The 19,581-nt window shown below is 36.3% G+C and overlaps 3 protein-coding genes across 3 annotated transcripts; all 3 read right to left on the bottom strand.

Moving 5' to 3' along the window:
* Positions 1-4,183: 4,183 nt before the first annotated feature.
* Positions 4,184-5,259, bottom strand: LOC118750380 (heat shock protein 67B3). Its single transcript, XM_036485101.1, has one exon. It carries the CDS (start codon positions 5,152-5,154, stop codon positions 4,564-4,566), a length of 591 nt encoding a protein of 196 aa, XP_036340994.1. The 5' UTR covers positions 5,155-5,259; the 3' UTR covers positions 4,184-4,563.
* Positions 5,260-13,706: 8,447 nt separating this feature from the next.
* Positions 13,707-14,523, bottom strand: LOC118750379 (heat shock protein 23-like). Its single transcript, XM_036485100.1, has one exon. The coding sequence runs from the start codon at positions 14,393-14,395 to the stop codon at positions 13,796-13,798; it is 600 nt and encodes a 199-aa protein (XP_036340993.1). The 5' UTR covers positions 14,396-14,523; the 3' UTR covers positions 13,707-13,795.
* Positions 14,524-17,656: 3,133 nt separating this feature from the next.
* LOC118750377 (heat shock protein 23-like) lies at positions 17,657-18,274 on the bottom strand. The gene has a single exon (XM_036485098.1). It carries the CDS (start codon positions 18,170-18,172, stop codon positions 17,690-17,692), a length of 483 nt encoding a protein of 160 aa, XP_036340991.1. The 5' UTR covers positions 18,173-18,274; the 3' UTR covers positions 17,657-17,689.
* Positions 18,275-19,581: the final 1,307 nt, after the last annotated feature.

The raw sequence follows: 19,581 nt of genomic DNA, 5'->3' as shown, positions 1-19,581 counted from the left end.
AAATAATGCATATGGGAAAAACGAAGTAATGCATACATGCACAGTTTAGTTTGAAAACCGAAATAATGCATATGACATAAACTGAAATGGTGCATATATGCACAATTTCGACTCAAAACCGAAATAACGCATATGAGAAAAGACCGAAATTATGCATATGCATACTTTCGGTTATAACCCGAAATAATGCATAAAAAAAAAGGAATTAATGCATACATGCACAGTTTCGGTTGAAACCCGAAATAATGAATATGAGAAAATACCGAAATTATGCATATGCATACTTTCGTTTTAAAGAAAGTAATTTCACTTCAAAGTTAGGTACTTTCACAAAAAAAAGTATAAAAAAATCAAATCTGACAACTATTCTGAAATTAATCAAATTCGATTGAAACTCGTTACTCGGGGGTTTCGAACATCGGATTCGTAATCACTGACCTCGTTTTCGGTGTCAACGACGTTTTTGAGTTTCACATGAATCCGAACAAATTTTAAATTTTTTCCGCCATATTGGATCCGCCATTTTGAATTTTTAAAAACGAAGATCGGATTCGTAATCAGCGACACCAAAACCCCCGGGTAACGAATTTCAAGCGATTCCGGTAAATTTGAAAAAAAAAGTCATCCGCCATATTGCATCCGCCATTTGAATTTTGGAACTAACATCGGATTCGTAATCAGTGACCCCGAAAACCCCGAAGTAACGAGTTTCAATCCATTAAAACGTTCAGAAGCATCAAAATCAACTTGGTAAACTTCAAAGTCGTTTTTCTCGAAATCTTTGTTTCTGAGCGTAGGTCCCTTTTAACTTTACATGTCACATATCGAATCTCTCACAACACTTATACGATGTGCGAGTTTAATGCTGATTTCCTGGGACTGGATTCTGTAACAGTCAGAAAATGTAGTGTACACCGAGTGAAACACACAACCAAAAACTCACCGAATAAAACGCGGTGAGTTTTTCGAAAGAGAAGTGTACACAATTTTGACAACTGACAACCCTGATAATGGCATTTTAATTATTAATTTAGCTAACAATTTGAATTGCAAACTACCTTACCGCTTTTTATTAAAGAGATTTTTGACACCTTCCTCCTCTGAGCGACCGAATTAAAGCGTATATGCATAGTTTCGGTTTGAAATCGAAATGATACGTAAATATAACAAATTACCGAAATTTTGCATATGCATATTTTCGTTAGAATACCGAAATAATGCATATGGGAAAAACTAAGTAATGCATACATGCACAGTTTCGGTTCAAAACCGAGATAATGCATATGTGAAAAACGAAGTAATGCTTACATGCACAGTTTCGGTTCAAAACCGAAATAATGCATATGGGAAAAACGAAGTAATTCATACATGCACAATTTCGGTTCAAAACCGAAATAATGCATATGGGAAAAACGAAGTAATGCATACATGCACAGTTTCGGTTGAAAACCGAAATAATGCATATGTGAAAAACGAAGTAATGCATACATGAGCAGTTTCGGTTGAAAACCGAAATAATGCATATGGGAAACACGAAGTAATGCATACATGCACAGTTTCGGTTCAAAACCGGAATAATGCATATGGGAATAACGAAGTAATGCATACATGCACAGTTTCGGTTGAAACCGAAATAATGCATACGGAGAAAACGAAGTAATGCATACATGCACAGTTTCGGTTGAAAGCCGAAATAATGCATATGATACATTATTTTTCATATCGGACACGATCATTCGGAGTACAGGTTTGCCGAAGTCAATGTCAGTATGAGCTGTTATAAGCATCGTTCACTTGTGGTGGCTGTATTTGCAAGACAGCACGCTATGCGCTGGTGTTCAGTCATCCTCTAATTTCGTTTAGGTATCGATACTACTAAGCCAACTCCGCTGCTCAGTCATACAAAGCACCAGTATTGATTGAGTATGAAACAGTTTAAGTTCAACCAATGCCAATCCCTGCTCTACACTCGAAATAAGCTAATGCAGCGTTTTTGCTGCATTTAAAATGCAACATTTAGCACTTTCGAACATCTGTTTTCGAAGAGCGTTCATGCTATCGCATTTAGCAAATGTACATTTAAGCGAGTTCGAAGCCGTATGCTTTTGACAAACAGCCGTGTTCCAGTCGCTTATTCAGATCCATATCTATTACGATCAATTCTCACGCAGAAGATAATGTGCAAAAAACCCTACTGAAAAGGAAAAAACAAATTTTAAACCAAAAATTCAATACAAAAACTTGAATTGTTTTAACCATAACCGAACATTTGTTTGTGTATATATTCATTTGTTGGAACTGTCAATTAAAATTTCCTCACTTAATTAGGAAACAAAACAAACAGAGTCGATTACAAATTGATCCAGATTTCTATCAGCATCACATCGATGTTGAATTTGATTAACTTTTCTTTATCCAAATAATGTAAAATAATAAATGAAATCTCGATCGGCGATCACTGAAACGAAGCTAGCCACTGTATACCATGAACACCATGGTACCATGAATCATGACTGTATACGCGAAAAACCAATGTTGCCACCTTTTATCATTAAACCATTTTCGAATTGTGGAAATTTTGGAAGATCACAGGGTTGCTTTTAGCACTTAGATTCTTAATGCAAAAATGGAGTTGCATAATTTGGTTGCCAAACACACTACAGCTGATCGTTTGATACATTTACCAGCAAAATATCTTCGGACTAAAACTGGTGAGTTCTGACAGAGAATGGACCTTATACACTCTCTTTTTTGACCTCTCAGTAGTCAGAGAACCGAGTACGGGATCGATTTTCAGTAAAATGTGACTGACTATGCCTGACTAGTCCGGACTCGTACGGGATCGTAACTAATATAAAATTAACAGAACAGCTCAGGCGTACGTGGCGTATGAGTAACATTCTTTCCTGCTCATTTTTCATATAAAAAATCTTTGCGTATTTCCATTTGACCACTCATTATTTCTTTATTTATCAATCGATTTTCTTGATTTTTGTTGTAACAGCACAAATGCAAAAATTTGGCACAGAACCTGTTATTTTTAATTTAATTTTTTTTTTCCTTCTGTTAAAGTTTGAGTTTTTTACATTTTTTCATTAAAAAATAAAAAAAAACTGGAATGATTAATTAATTTGTTAGAAACTATCAGTCCTATCGGAAAGTTATGTATACATATATGCATACTTGGGAGCCTACCAATTCGAGAAGTTAGAGGACATCTCAAAAGTGGATTTGAAATTTTTACTGAAATTCGGAAAAAGCGTTGGCATCCTCTGTGATGTCTTCTTTCACGCGCAAAAACGAGCTCCAACTGGTAACGCTAAGGATCTACCGGTCTATGTGCGCTTAACGCCGGCGCCGGCCAAATTATCCTAACCTAACCTAAACCACAGATAAATTAAAAAAAAATTTGTCATCAATCAGTTTGGCTTGTTAGATATATCTACATATAACCGCACTAATAGAAAAATTAATTTAAACTGCTAGCGGCAAAATCAAAATTTGTTCTTACAAATTTATTTTTACATTATATCTAATATATCCTATGACTGCAAATATTCAATTGTATCAAAAATTCTTTTTGATTTGGATTAGTTGTGAATGTGCGTAATTGTTTATTCAGAATCCGCTAGTCGCCTTTATTTTTTATTTTTGCCGCTGTAGTCACATTGTCGATATCAACTGATTAGTGAATGTACGTACATTAGGGCGGATCAGTTTTTATGGGAGATTTTTTCGACTATGCCCGTATAGCACAGAAGGATTCTACGTGTAATTCTAAGCAAACTTGCCGAAGAATCCATGGGTCTAAAAGTGCTTAATTTTGTATGAAAAAAATGCTATAAGGGGTTGTTGGGTATGAGAAATACATTTCTGTGAAAATTTCAGTGAAAATTTTCACATTGTCTTCGAAACCTATATTTGCAAACGCATAGTAAAAAAAATTTACCCGCCCTAACGTACATACATATATACTAGTTCTATACTGAAAATTTTACCTTGACACGTTATGCTTCTAAAATCACATGGTGTCACCGCCATATTAGCAAAATATTACTTATTCAAAGTCTGGTATGGAACTTATTAATTCCTTCATATTTATTACATACATATGTATACTTATGTACATATGTATATTTAAAATATTTATAATGTTAAAAAAGTGCGATAAAAAGTAGAAAAGTTGTTTTTTAATCTCTTGGAATTTTATAAGATAGGATTTTCCAATAGGATAAGGATGCGCTTTAATAAATGAACTATTTTGTATAAGATATTATTAAAGGTTCTATATAATACATCGTGAATACATATGTATTCTAAGTTTTAGTATTTTTAAGCAGAAGTCTTATTATTTTAAAATACATCCATACGCACAAATATAAAAATGGCAGTTATTCAAATAACTATTTAGTGCAATGTTGACATGTTCATATAAATATGTATACAGACATACATTCATATGCAGGAAATGTAAAGTTATGCCTTTTATAAGTATGTATTTATGTATGTGATTTACACTTCACTACATGTGTATGTACATACTTATACATAGTACATGTATGCTTATTTTGACGAAAGTTTTGCGGCAGAGGCGTCGGCCTCTTCCTGACTTTTGGTTTTAGAAAATATTTCAGATGGTCCAACTTGCTGTATGGCTATGATCCGCTCCTTTTTCTGTTCTTCTGGTGGTGGTGGCGGAGAGGGAACACGCACAGTCAGTGCACCATCCGATGATAATGTCGACACAATGGTATCCGGATCAAAGCCTTTGGGAAGCACATAACGACGTACAAAGTGACGTGAAATATGTCCATGGTCGTCTTCACGTTCTTCGTGCTTTCCCTCAATCACCAATGAATCGTCCACTATTTTCACATTAAGATCCTCAGGTTCGAATAGGCCAACGTCAAGGTGGACTTCAAAGCCTTTTTTGCCGAAACGACTTGCAACATTGAGCTCTTGATTGTGTTTGTTAGCCACCAAATGATGAGCATGTGGACCCAAACGCGCAATTAATCCCAATGTGGCTAAATCCAATGGATGATGTTCACGCTCGTGGAATCGTCGATAAATATGATTTGGATACATATCGTGATTGAAGTATGGTGTTGAGTCCAAGCTCAAAACAAATGGTGGAATATTGCGGATATTCATTTTTAAATATGTATTTGTGTACTTGTGTATATAATTTTTGTTTTAGAAAATTTAAAACAGCAGTAATTGAATCGACTAGCTTCAATCGGAGTTTTCAGTCGAATATGGGCAAAATGTGTATAGCAAGAATGTTTTATACCTGCGCGGACACTGTGAGCAAACTCTCTTGGAATAATTTAAAAGAGCAGAGGGTAGGTGCAATGCTTCCAATTTTGACCCCATAATGAAATCAAATTTATTCTCTCAATTGTGTTTTGGACCGAATTTTCGCACCTGCGCTAAAGTAACCGAATGTTGAATGGGTAATTAAGCTGGGTTCGTCTTAATATAAATGCAAGAACTTGACCATTCTAGTGAATTCGTATTAATTTCATTCATATACTTTTACGTACATATTTTCGATGTCCTTAAAAAGAGAGAAGTAAATTTTTCCCATATAACACTGTGCAACAATTTAAGTGTTATTGTCTGAGCGCGGAATGATTCCAACTCAGGATTAAAGACCTAGGCCCATATAGTAAGACCTCCAAATCTTTTTGCATTCTAGGGTAAACATTTTTTAATGCCCATATTAAATTTGCAATTTTTCGCCTGAGTATTTTTAGAATAAGTGTAAAAAGGATTAAAATTCATATCGAAGCGAAATATCGCTAGCTTAAAGCCTAAACAGACGGTAGCGTTGATCTGGATTAACTCTGACTTAATTCGGATCAACTGCAGTTAATTCCGGCAGGGACGGATCTACGGGTCGGTCGAGAAATCCTAGTTTGGTTAAGAATTTCAATTACACTATTGGTATTGTGATTCTACTTCCGGAACAATTTCGTGCTAATTGAAATTTTTTCTGATATGAATTTGGTCATTTCCAAATTGGCCAAAATTTGTCGACATATTTTGACACAACCACCAGCGGGTTCCGAGTTGAATACTTTCGAAGTTTGGTTTAGAATAATTATAACTCGGCTCTCGAATTACACTAAAACGCACTTATTGTTCGAGGGATATAAAATTGTGTGAAGGATGCACAGCTGCATGCAAATCATAATATATAATGCATTTTTCAAATTGAGGGGCTGACATTTTTTTTTTCGTTTTTTAAACAGTGGAATCGTGTTTCTCATCTCAAAATCTATAATATTAGTATAATAAAAATACAAAAAATGTTTTTTTGTTGAATATATTCGTTGGATTTTGCATGTTTTTTCGAAAAACACTATTTTTGACAATTTTTTTTTAAGGTCAAGGAATAATTGTGGCTCAATGGCAATATTTTTTTAGCTTTCAAAGCCGTTTTGTTTCATACAAAATATTGCTTCTGTCGAAAGCGCTGCGATTAATCGGTATGAAGTGTCAAAAAAGCACACTGTGTGCCGTCGAATATCATATTTTTCAGTCGAGTAATGTAATTTTTTTAAATTTTCAAATTACTACGGTGTATTTTTCTCAAAAACATATGACTCAAAACATATGATTTATAAAACTATAATTCATTTATAAACAATATATAATAAAACTAGCCAGTGCCCCCTTGCTTCGCGGTGCCTAATAAGATCTTTTGCGTTGGCCAATACAAAAATAGTTTTTAATAGCAAAAGCGGCCTGTAAAGTAAAAATTTTTAGTTTAAATTGAAACGAATAAAGAGCAGAATCCTCCAAGGCCAAGAATATTATCGCTGTGATTTCAAATGGATACTAATCCCTTTCGATGTCATGAGTTTTACCGATGGTCTTATTTCCTACCTCTGCCAAGCGTGCGTAATATTCTTCTATGATCTTGCAACTACAACATTAGTCCGATGTACCATGTAAGCCAATAAAAGTCCTTCTAAGGAAACTTAAGAGCACAGATGAGCGTTTTCAGTTATAGGAGGGCCAAGAATCCTCGACGTCCCCTCCCCCTCCCTCCTTCCCTTAAGATGAAAAGTTTTCCCGTACATTGACTAAAAGAGTCGTGTGATCTCTTAAATATCGTTCAAATGAAGCCATGTGTTCGAATCTTTCCTTGTCGATTTGCCACTTTTACAATTTACCTTAATATTTATGAACTGGTTTCTTTGAGTATTACTGCTGTACTAACGGCCGCCCCGAGCAATTTCATCAATCGGAGGTAGGTGCAAGATCGCTTTTAGGGTGTATGAGGGCGTCAGGCAAAGGCGCACTTACAAAAATTCATTTAGCTATCTGAAAAGTAAACACATGGAGTTTCTATATCTATATCGTCAGCAGCACCAACCATTGGATAAATTTTCTGCGAAATAAGCGATTTGTATGGGAGGTGCCACGCCCCCTTTTCCAATACCTTCTACTTTCCGTTGTGAGCACAGTATTAATAACATATCGTCGTTTAAAGTACAAAACCGCGTATGTGAGGTTGCATACATTATTTTCTAGAGAGTAAAAACACTTTTATTTTAAAATGGTTCTTTTTTTTATAAAACAATCTCAATTCTGGGTAGTATATTTCAGGACGAATGGATAAGGGTTGAGCCAAGAGCTTGTGCGGGCAAATCCAATTTTCGGCGGTTCAGTTACGCGGTTTTCCAGAATGACGATAAGTGACATACATAAGTACAATATACGGAAAACTCTATGAAATTGTGAGCTTTCTTATGGAGATTTCGTTTCTAACAAAAAATTTTGCCCTTGCACGGTGCAAAATGTGATTGACTCAACCCTTTGAAAAGGCATGTTTTTGCCTCTTGTCATTGTCCAGCTCACGCATCATCATATTATCGTTCTAAGCAACCATCTGAATTTCAGGGCAACCATCTTCCCTGACAAAGTTTCAAAGGGCAGCAAAGGTGCCTTGTTTGCCTTACAAGAGTGTGGCATTTTAAGAAACGAACACAACATTTTTTCACTCTTTGCCCTTAATTTAGAATCGCACACGAAAAGAAAAAGGGGGCAATCAAAAGGCGACATTTTTTGGTAGAAACGAAATCACCATTAATTTTTTCGGCAACAATAACAAAAAGGTTACTAGTTCACAAAATGCTAAAATTATTTAATTTTTAATGTATATTTTTAATTAGTGTTGAGTCTATGAAAGATTTTCTTTAGTAAAATGTTTGTCGTAAGCGCCATTTGTCCACAATTTGGCAGCTACTTAGTATGAAATACGACAAAATGTGATCAAAATTTCTACCAAATTAACGACGCGTTTTACTCAATATCTCGGAAACTAAAGGAGATATCCAAAAATGGAGAACGGCATTTTTAAGATATTGATTAGGGGGAAACTTTCCATTATGGCAGTTTGTGCGGTGGGCGAAGGGGGAGTGGGCGTGTCACCTCCAACTGACCTTTTTGGAGAGGGCATGAACTGCCATTAACAAAAATGCAACCCCCGACCACCTAGGCCCCCATGGTTTCCTACGGACCCCTTAGAAAAATGGCCAAAAATGGCAATTTTTACTTGCGTCCACAGTATTTTACGTAGAATTCCTTTCTGCGTAGGCGGCCTTCGTCTGCGCTTAGTTATTATAACCCTTACTAGGTAGAATTCTCCTTTCTGTGTGCACCTAACTGGGGCTACCGCCCCAGTGATGTAACCTTGGGAAAGGATGAGGTAACTAGAATTCCCTTTCTGTGTAGTAAACCTTGGGCTGCCGCCCCCAGTGATGTCTATTTTGGTTAGTGGGTGTTTTATAAAAATGTGTATATAAAAGTGTATTGTGCAAATGAATATTTAACATTTTTCAAGCGAATAAACGCAAATGAAAATTGTGATTTTTGGTAATTTTTCTAAGGGGTCCCTAGGGAACCATAGGGGGCCAAGGTGGTCGGGGGTTGCATTTTTGTCAATGGCGGTTCATTCCCTCTCCAAAAAGGTGTGTTAGAGGTGCCACGCCCACTTACCTTTCGCCCACCGCCCCTTTAACGAACGGCCATAAAGGAAAGCCAACCCATTGATTAGTTTAATATGACTGCATCACCAACTAAATTTTTACTAAATTATCGAAAAATTTGTAGTCATTACCTCGGAAACTAAAGGAGATATCTAAAAACTGATAACACCAATCGAAAGACCTTATTTCAAAACATATAACTGCATCTAGAACTAAAAATCGTTAAAATGGCGCTTACAACAGTCTTTTACCCAGGCGACGAACAGTTCGTAGCAGTTGAGCTAAACAGATTATAAACGCGCCCATTGATATTACGGGCTTTTTCGAGCTGCAATCACAACCCAGTGTTGCGCGAATTATTAAAGTATCACGTTCTGTGTCGATTTCTAGGAACGTATTATCATTTGGGCAGTTGCAACAGTGTTGTGAATTTGCATCAGTACGGCCGTAATGCCGCTTTTATTACGTACTTCGAACAGGCCCTACATTGCTAGAAATTCATACAGAACGCGGTACTTTGATAATTCGCGCAACACTACGGCTGTTTGCAACTCGAACAAGCCCCTTTTTATTACAACGCTTTTATCAACTTGCAATGTTGTATGTCCAGACCACCATACTTAATGTGACCAACCGTACTTCTTTCGGAAATACTGTACTTCTTTTTTCGCTCTTGTACTTCGTACTTCGAAGTACAGTCAAATGTACTTCTTTGGAATATTTTGTACTTCAGGAGGGAGACTGTGATATAAATGTTTTTGCGTCAAAAAGTGTGATAGCGATTCGACAATTGTCGCTAACTGGTTTCAGAATCTCCCCCCAGGTCCTGCACTTCTCCGATCATCTGGACGATTGTCACGTGACCCGGGCGATAAATTCGTTCAAACCATTATAGTCGCCGGGGACCGATGGCATCATACCTGCGCAGCTGCAAAAGCCTCTGAAGGTGGCGTGCAATTAGTTGGACCCTATTTATGCGAACTGCGTGAGAACCGGGTACATCCCCAAGGCTTCGAAGGTAGTCAGTGTGGCGTTCATCCCGAAGGCCGCATATGTTTCCTCTAGGTATTTTAGGCCAATCAGTCTCTCTTCGTTTTTGCTAAACGCGCTAGAGAGACTGATAGACCTACACATAAGATACGCGATTCCCCGTGACTGTCTTTCAAGAGCTTTTTGCAAGAAAAGGTCGGCGAAAACCGCTCTGCACACATTGGTAAAGTGGTCAGAGGAACCCTTCACGCATAAGAGGGGCCTTCAACAATGTCACTCCAGAGGCAATAGTTAAGTATATTCATAATCTGGAGGTTGAAACCAACCGAATAAGGCTTATCTACAGCTTACTTCGTGACAGAACAGTCGCCTCGGAGTAGGACAGCGCGTGCACTCAGTGCAGAGTCATTAGGAGCACTCCACAAGGTGGTGTTCTCTCCCCCCTGGTCTGGATTGCGGTTGTTAACGACCTTCCAGAGAAACTGGAAAAAGTGGGTGATCGCCTATGTAGATGATGTGAAACTTTTGGTTAAGGGACGATTTCTATACACCCTTTTTGATCTGGCTCAAAGTTACCTGAACCAGGTAACTAGGTGGGCGATCAACGGCGGCTGTCGTGGAAGCCTTATATTGTGGAAAGGGTAAGAAAGTTTTCGGTTGCCTTGTACTGCTGTAGGGGGCTATCGGTAAAATGTGAGGGCTCTCGACCAAATTAATTCATTAGCTCTAGGAAAACAGATTTAAGCCCATATTGTTTCAAGGAGCCCTTATCTGGTGGAACTAACTCGAGAAGGCTACACTTGTAAAATAGGAATTAGGTGAGCATTAGGAACCACATACATATCGTCGCCTCAGAAAACGGATGACGAATGTGCAAAATCACGATTTTGGGATTTTGATGCAGATTTACTAAGTTGGACATGCTCTTTCGATTTCTGCAATCCATTTTTTTATATCTCCATTAGTTTTTGAGATATTTCGTGCGCATTTTGTCGTATGTTACATAATATTAATGATTGGGTATGCCTTTTGTTGTATGTGCTGAAAATGCGTCACATACGACAAATTCCCATACAAACGTACCTTTTTTTTAATCCTAAAACGTTTGTCGTATGTGGCACATACGACAAATCATGATAAAAATATGTAAGGTAGAACCGCTGAGAGTCACTTTTGAAATTCTTGACGTTTCCAAACAATTTAATTTTTAAATTTACTCACAAACTCACACACACATTTTCATTTTCAATCTCAAGCAACAACAATTTCGAACAATTTCAATTTTTTATTTTCACTTTTATATGATTTTAAAATGTTGGCAAACTTCAAAAAAAAATCATGGCCGACAAATTGAGAGAACGGTTCTACCTTGCTATGTTTTTATCATGCGACAAATTCCCATACAAATGTAATCTTTTTTTAATCATAAAACATTTGTCGTATGTATCGCAAAACTTTGAACTTACGACAATTGGATGGTCCTCTACTATAACGATACAATTAAAATTGAAAATTAAACTAAGTAACTAATTTTAAAATTTTAAATTTTTAAATTTTAGCTTGCACTGAGTCTCCAATGAAATGAAAGAGATAAAAATGTACAAAAGACTGAATTAAGTATTGTTTTTTGTTTTTATATAAAGAAAACGTATGTTCGTAACATATTTACAGCATAAGAGATGTACAGATTTTTTTTATTAAATACATGATTATGTTTTTGTTATGTTTTTTCTAATAAGTAATCATTATTTAATAAATATGTCTGTTTTTTTCATCAAATTATACCATCGTCGTTGAAATAGATACTTTACTATTGTCGTATGTTCTGTGGACAAAACAAAGTGGTGAGTAAACGCTACTTACGACAAATGTATACGGAATGAAAAGTAAATTTTCTCATTAACGTTAAGAGATATTAAATGTAAAAATATGGGAAATCAAAACTAATAACACCAACTACGTCTCCTTCAAAAGTTACAAAAATCTACCGTACAGTTTCGGATTAGTTCGACCTTAAACTTCAAAGTCAATTTTCTCAAAACCGTGTTTTGTAACATTCGACATCCGTTTTCTGAGACGACGATATGTTGAACACGGCGCCGGCTATTAGGCTAAGGGAAAGCGGGTCCTTTTGGGACATAAAAAAGGAAAAGTAGACGCTTCTCTGCTGCAGCATATATTTTTGTAGGGCACTTTAAAACACATGCAACATGTGGGTTCTGACAGGCCATTGTGCGATTGGTATTCATGTGGTGAGACTAGAAATTTCAATTGTCCTTTTTTATCAGCTGTCAAGAGGAAGATGAAGTGGAATTATCTCCACACTTTCTTTTAGACTGTCCAACCTACGCGAGGCTAAGATTTGGCTCGCACTTCTGAACAAGCGCTGAGCTCTCAGGGATCGAAATTAGCTGCATTCGAAATTTCGGTATCAGCTCGCGACCAACCCCCCCCCGTTTGGAAAACGGCCATAGGCTGACTTCCCTAACGTATCAATACAATGTTTGGATACTGTTCTACAGCGGTATTTAAACTGTTTGCATATGCAGAGTTGCGAAACATTGCAACCATATACATTGCATATTTTGAATATTTAATAAAGCAATGATCACCATTTCGGCATTTTCAATTTTTAAAACACCAATGGTAACTAAAAAGAAAACGAGGTATCACCTTTGTGTCTGATGCGCTGTTTACTCCAGCGATGCGCTTCGATAACTTTTCGGATGCGTTTTGGAAAAGTATGGCTGACTTCCGAAACGTATCAATACAATGTTTGGATACTATTATACTGCGAGTTGCGACACATTGCAACCATATACATTGCATATTTTAAGTATTCTATATAGCAATGAAACATTTTTCTGAATTTTCCATTTTTAAAACACCAATGGTAACCAATAACAAACGAAGTATCAACTTTCTTTCTGATGCGCTGATTGCTCTAGCGATGCGTTTCGATAATTTTCGGATGCATTTTGGAACAGTATACATTGTCAATATTTTGTAGTTCGACGTTATGGAACTTTATACATTGTACGTATGCAATGCAATTGACGTTTTGGAAGTCAGCCATACTTTGAGTACTATTTCTCCTTTCCAGTTAATCAGCCCAATTCTGAATACTCGCAGGAATTTGTTTCTACCGAGAAAGAAATCCTCCAATAACCAACTCCCAGGGAGTAGCATATTCTTCGAAAATTCGGGAGGAGGAAACTCGAACTTCGAAAGAGCTGTTTGACACTTTTTTGACAGCTCAACTCTGCCATTTAATACAAAAAATCTTCAGGGAATTTTTTTTCATGACAGGAGGAAAGGGAAAAGAGAAAAAGGGCCTGTTCGAGGCACGTAATAAAAGCGGCATTACTGCCGTATTGATGAAAAATGGCTACATTGTTGCAACAGCCCAACTGATAATACATTGCTAGAAATTCGCACAGAACGCGATACTTTAATAATTCGCGCAACACCGCGGTTGTGATTACAACTCGAACAAGCCCAAAACTCGCAGGGAGTTTCTGTTAAGAATCGGCCTGAATATCTAGGTTTAAAGAAAGCCATATTCGTCTTCGTTACTTTGATTTCTTTTTTTATTCATATTTCATTAAAGTAAAATTTAAGAAATTCAATTACAATGCGTATACTACTAAGTAGAACAAATTCATAAATAGCAATTTTGAAAATTACGCCTTAAAAACATAAAATGCACATATGGAATGAATCAAAATATGTATGAATGTATTAGAGAATGTATGTAATATGTATATTATATATATGTTATCTTTCAAACTTTCGGCCATGATTTATTTCTGTTCAGCCTCTCCGTTGGCATCTCCGATCTTCTCTTCTGCATTTTGTTTAACATTCAAATGAGCTGGACCAGTCTGTTGAATTTGTACAATACGTTCATTCGATGCTTCCTCCTGCGGTTTAGGAGCACTGACTGTCAGAACTCCGTCCGATGATAGCGTGGAAACTACATTATCGGCGTTATAGCCCTTTGGTAGTGCATATCGACGGACAAAGTGTCGTGAAATGAACCCATGCTCATCCTCTCGCTCCTCGTGCTTGCCCTCGACAACAACGCTGTTATCAACGACTTTCACAGACAGCTCACTTGGCTTGAATTGTGCCACATCCATACACACTTGTAAACCATCTTTTCCTACTACCGACAATTTACCTTCGCCCTGGCGGCCCCGGCGACTCAATGGGCGTTCACCTAAACGATTTACTAAGTTTAGCGGCAGTGTATAGCCAAGAATATTTGAAGCAGCCGGTTCATTGTGCCGGCGATGACGGTGAATGTGGTGCGGGTGCAACCCCAATCCGAAATCGTTGCCGTAGTACAAGGGGTTGTCCAACTCGTCAATCAAGTTCAATAGAATTGGCAAACTCGACATTTTTTCAAAAAACGTATATTTGTTAAATACTTTTAGTTAAAAATATTAAATTTACAATGAATAACACACTTCCTCGAGCACGTATCAAACGTATTCTCTTCCTTTGTTCGCGAAAAAATGATGGAAAAATCAGCGTTCTTTCGGCTTTTATATGTCTGTCGAAATTGCCAGTAAATTCTCGAAAATTCAAAAAAAAGAACAAGTCGATGAGAATGTATATTCTCTTCGTTTAGTTTATGGAATGATTCACTTGCTGAATAGGATAGAAAAGAGCGTGAGAGAGACTTTTCGAACGAAGAGAGGAATTAGAATTAAAAACGTTGAGATGATGAATTCGCCTCTTCGAATAAAATTAAGGAAGTGCAAGGCCAGTGATGGAAAGCTAGGCACTTTCATTCCCAGACGCACTTTTGGCACAATCATAAATTATAGAAACTTAGCATAATATGCCAATATACTATATAACAAATAATCACATACTACATTATAGATTGAAAAATTACAAAAAGTGAAAATTAAAAGCACTAAAAAATTAAAATAATTATGAGTTAGACTTTTATATAAAATGAAAAAAAAATATTAACTGGTGAAACTGGTCAAAATGTCTCACCGCCATTATTTCGCATATAACACGTCAGATTAGCTATAATTCAGTGCATTTCCTCTTCGTAGTTAGAATGCTGTGTTATTTTAGCATGCATTTATGTGTATATGTCTAAGAAATCCTTCATCAAAGTGATTTACCGTAATAATTTGGTTAATTAATAATTATTATATTACCTCAGTGTATTCTAAAAATATGTTGTTCTTAAAATACCCTACAAGAAAGATATTTTAATTTTGTGGCACTTTCATCTTCTTTTCGGCACTATTTTTGAAGACCATTAGGCACATTTTGAAATTTTTAAATTCTATCCCCGCGCAAGGCATATGCATCAAGGTAGAAGTGACAATTCAGTCGAGCTCTCTCATTGCTGACTGCAATGTCAAAAAATGTAAAAAATAAAATTAACATGATAAAAACATAGTAAAACTATGTTCACATATCAATATTATTTCAATCAAAGCTCGTTTTTTAATCACCCCGTTTACACAGGCAAATCTTAGATTATTAGCCGTCAAATTTGTTAGTCATATTAAAATTTAATGGGCTGAAAAACCGCACACTCAAAATAAATCTAGGAAATCGAATTAAAAAGCTCGAAATTTTTACGAAAGTGTGTTGGTTTTTTTAATGTTGCACAAAGTTTGAACCTTGGATTTGTACGGCTTTTCTTAGAATATAAACCGTATTTTTACAAAAAATAATTAAAATTTAATAATATTTAGATAAATGGTCAAATCTTGTCGTAAAGTTTTGATAAACACTTGAAATGCTATTAAAATGTCAAATTTTAGTACTGAATCCAAAGAAAATGTCTCTTTTATCCATTAATAATAACTTAAATATGCTTTTTGTTAAGATGTATACCTGAAAATGTGTGCCTACAAATTTGCGTTAAATGCAGTACATTTGCACGTGGAATAAATTTGTAAAAGTGTAAAATACGTAAACGTATGTACATAAACAATAAAAGTTTCTCATGAATACCATAAAATCATTGGTCTTGAAGGGAATGTACTAAGAAAATATATGAGCGAATTAAAAAGTGTATACAATTTATAGCCGAAAAGTACATTTTTTGTATAGATTTCGTACTGAAGGAACAATTTCACTTCCCAACACTGATACAGAATGTAAACAAACACAGTGTTGCAAGGAAAAAAGTTGAACGAGCTCAAAGTTGGCTGGCGACCAACTTTGTTGAAAGCGATTAGTTGAAAGGCCGTTCGGACGAGGCGATTTTTGCTTTCAACTAAAAGTTGCCTGAAAAATCGCCTCGTGCGAAAGCCCTATCAGCTGACACGTTAACGTACGTGAGAGTGGCTCACACGATCAAACTTATGAGAGCGCCATGTACATGAAAACTCACCACCATGTACGTGCGACGGTTACGCGTTCTTCTCTCTCTCTCTATCAACAGTAAATTTTATATGTTGCTACGTCAAACAGACACGGCATACGTACACGTCGGTCAGTGTGGGCACCTTAAGAGCGTGTCAGACCGGGCAATGCAGTATATTTCAGAAACTGTCAAATTGAGAAACTGCAGAAAGCAATGGCATGAGCAGTGGCACCTTGCATGTAAAGTGTCATTCGAAAGAATTTTTTTTCGGAAAGGCGAATTGCCGAGAAAATTTCTGAAATCGTTTTTTGACTGTTTACACGGCGAGTGAGTTTCTAGCAATATTTCTCTATAATAAAATGCATCCGTGATCCGCTAAAATAAACAAATTTATAAAAGCAAGATAACGAAAAATAAATGGATTTAGAAAAACATCTGAAATGGGTCGATAACATCGATAGTATCGATAGTCACCCTTAAGACTATCGTAAAACATCGATGGACTTGACTATCGATAGTTTGACAGCTCGACTGGGTAGGTACTAGTTGCATTCCTTATCTAGTCAGAAAATCAATTATCAGAAAAAGTCCGAGGTAGTCAGATCTACACCGTCATTGTAAGAGTCGTGTCAAATGCAAGTCGTTTTTCGAGAGTCGAATCGTATCGGAAATTTCATGTCATTGCCTAAAATTTCCACTCGACTAGTGTATTAAAACGGAAAAACTTGGCAGCACTGTATAGTTTTCCACGATTTTGGTCGTTTAGTTATTTCAGTACGACAATCGACAATGCTACTGTTGTCGACGCGTACAATTTAGCCTAATTTACGACTTACGCAATGAGACTGTTAGTTCAAAAAGCGTTCCTTAACTCGAAAATTACAGCAAAAATGAGAGAGCAACACTCAGTGAGAGTGACCCTCTTCAGTCCCAAGTAGTCAGATTTAGTCAGAATAATTTTTGCTGCCAAAATCTTGAAGTGTCAAACTCAACTGAATTTAAATTAACGGAAATTAAAGAATACGCAAAAAGGAATGAACCTGTTATGCTAACGTTGCGTGCTTATTTACGTTCTTATGTACTATGTGCATCTGCTAATATAAAACAAAGCCCTAAACTATTTTTAATAGAAAAATTCACATTTTTATTTCAGAAGTTTCAAATACATAGTACACATAATATAAATAATAAATAAATTAAGCGTATTGACGTCATAAAATAAATTAAGGGTATTGACGACAAAAAAAAAATAAATTAAGCTCCAGTCCAGCTCGAGGTATGTACATATGTATGAAGTATGTATATCCTTGATTCTAGGAATGTTTTTTTAGTTAAAAGAATAGACAGCCTATTTTTTCTTCTCTGGATTTTCCTTTACGTTCAAGTGTGCCGGACCAGTCTGTTGTATTTGTATAACACGTTCGTTGGACTTATCCTCTGTATATGGCTTAGGAGCAACAACCGTTAGTACACCATCCGAGGAAAGCGAACCCATTACATTGCTAGCATCATAACCTTTAGGAAGAGTATAGCGGCGAACAAAATGACGAGATATATAGCCATGCTCATCCCCACGCTCTTCATGTTTGCCCTCCACGACGACGGTATTGTCGACAACTTTAACATTCAATTCGCTTGGCTTGAAATGAGCCACATCCATAGACACTTGAAAACCATCTTTGCCAACTAAAGGCGAAACTGCTCTTTCATGTTTACCTATGCTCAATTGACGGCTAAGAGGCCAGTGGTAGTTGTGATAATACGGTGAAATGGCCGTAGTCAGACGATCCATGTCGTTGATCAAACCCAATATTGCTGGCAGTGTACTCATTTTTTTCCTTTGGTTAATAATTCTTCTTTAATTTATTTCTATAACGCTTCAGCGACTCGACAAATTTCAAAGTTTAAATTCTGATGATTGTTTATAACTGTTGCCTGTTTCGTAGATTTACTCGTATTTATACCTAAGCAGTCGCATTACCCAGCCAGCAAAAAATTCGAAAACGGAAAAAAGTCGATGAAAACCGGATTTTTGTCCGTTTACCGAGTCCATATCCAGAAACGTTAATGATCCGTTTTCGCACTAAACGTATGTACAGAAAACTACCGAAAATGGTGGTGAAAAGGATAAGTTTTCAGCTGTTTTTTTTTCTGAAATTTGTCTGATTGAAGTTTTCGTTCAATATGCTTTCCTTCTGCACTTCACAGATACTTTTTCAAAAACAAAATTAGGAAGCGCCTGACGAAATTTGAACCCGGCACCTTCTGGAAGCTAACAAATAGCGGCACACTCCTCTGCACGCTCAGCCAATTATTGCTTTCAAATGACATCATCTGTTTCGAACGTTTTCTGGGTACGAAAATTGATGATAACTATAGGAGTTTTTTGTATGCGTTTTCGGATACGGAAAATTGAACTAAACTGCACTGTCGGCAAAATTTACGTTTCTTTGCTTGCTGGGTATAAATTTCAGTTATGTATGTATGTATATATGTTTGTATGTTGTCTAGGTCATGGATGAAGTGCCGACGGTCTGCTGTTTCAAACAAGGGTTATTGACCGTAAGCAGTGTGCGGACTCTCAAATTTCATTTTAGTATCCATAGAAAGCCTTAAAAATTGTGGTAAATTTATGACGTATTTTATTAGCCTCTATTATAAAAGATACAGTACTTTAAAATTTTTATTAGTTAATAAAATTATCTTATCACAAATTTTTATATTTTGTACACTACCGCCTAAAGCTATTGGGGCATATTCATAGTCGAAATAAAGGCGACTTTAAAACTTGTTGCAGCTTTTTTGACAGATTTTCTATTAAAACTTATGTCCAAAATCTGCCACTAACTTTAGAGTCGACTTTATTTTGTCTATGAATATGCCCCATTGATTTCGGAGCCGAATTACACCAATTTACTTACACTAGCACTTAGCAAATTAGCCATGGGTTGAAACGTAATAGATGTACATGCTTACATTTAGAAAATGAAATGCAAATATTAGGGCAAATTTCGCTTTCGCAATTATCCAATTAACAATAGTACATATCATTAACAGAACATTAGGGATGGCAAAATCATCTACATTGTAAAATGAGCAAAATTTGTAAAATGTGGTAGATTTTAAGCTTACAGTGGTATATGTGATAGAAATGCAACTTACCAAAGATGGTGATAGATGTACTACAAAAGAGGTAGAATCCGCACACTGCCCGTGCGTGTAGTAATCTAGAAATTTCGT

Source organism: Rhagoletis pomonella, unplaced genomic scaffold (assembly GCF_013731165.1).
Source record: "Rhagoletis pomonella isolate Grant_MI unplaced genomic scaffold, Rhpom_1.0 Rhpom_scaffold_00216, whole genome shotgun sequence".
In the NCBI taxonomy this organism is placed as follows: domain Eukaryota; kingdom Metazoa; phylum Arthropoda; class Insecta; order Diptera; family Tephritidae; genus Rhagoletis; species Rhagoletis pomonella.
This window is presented reverse-complemented; position numbering and strand designations above follow the sequence as displayed.

What these genes read in the sequence shown, in the direction of transcription:
- LOC118750380 (XM_036485101.1), bottom strand. Translation starts at nt 5,154, where the DNA reads ATGAATATCCGCAATATTCCACCATTTGTTTTGAGCTTGGACTCAACA.
- LOC118750379 (XM_036485100.1), bottom strand. Translation starts at nt 14,395, where the DNA reads ATGTCGAGTTTGCCAATTCTATTGAACTTGATTGACGAGTTGGACAAC.
- LOC118750377 (XM_036485098.1), bottom strand. Translation starts at nt 18,172, where the DNA reads ATGAGTACACTGCCAGCAATATTGGGTTTGATCAACGACATGGATCGT.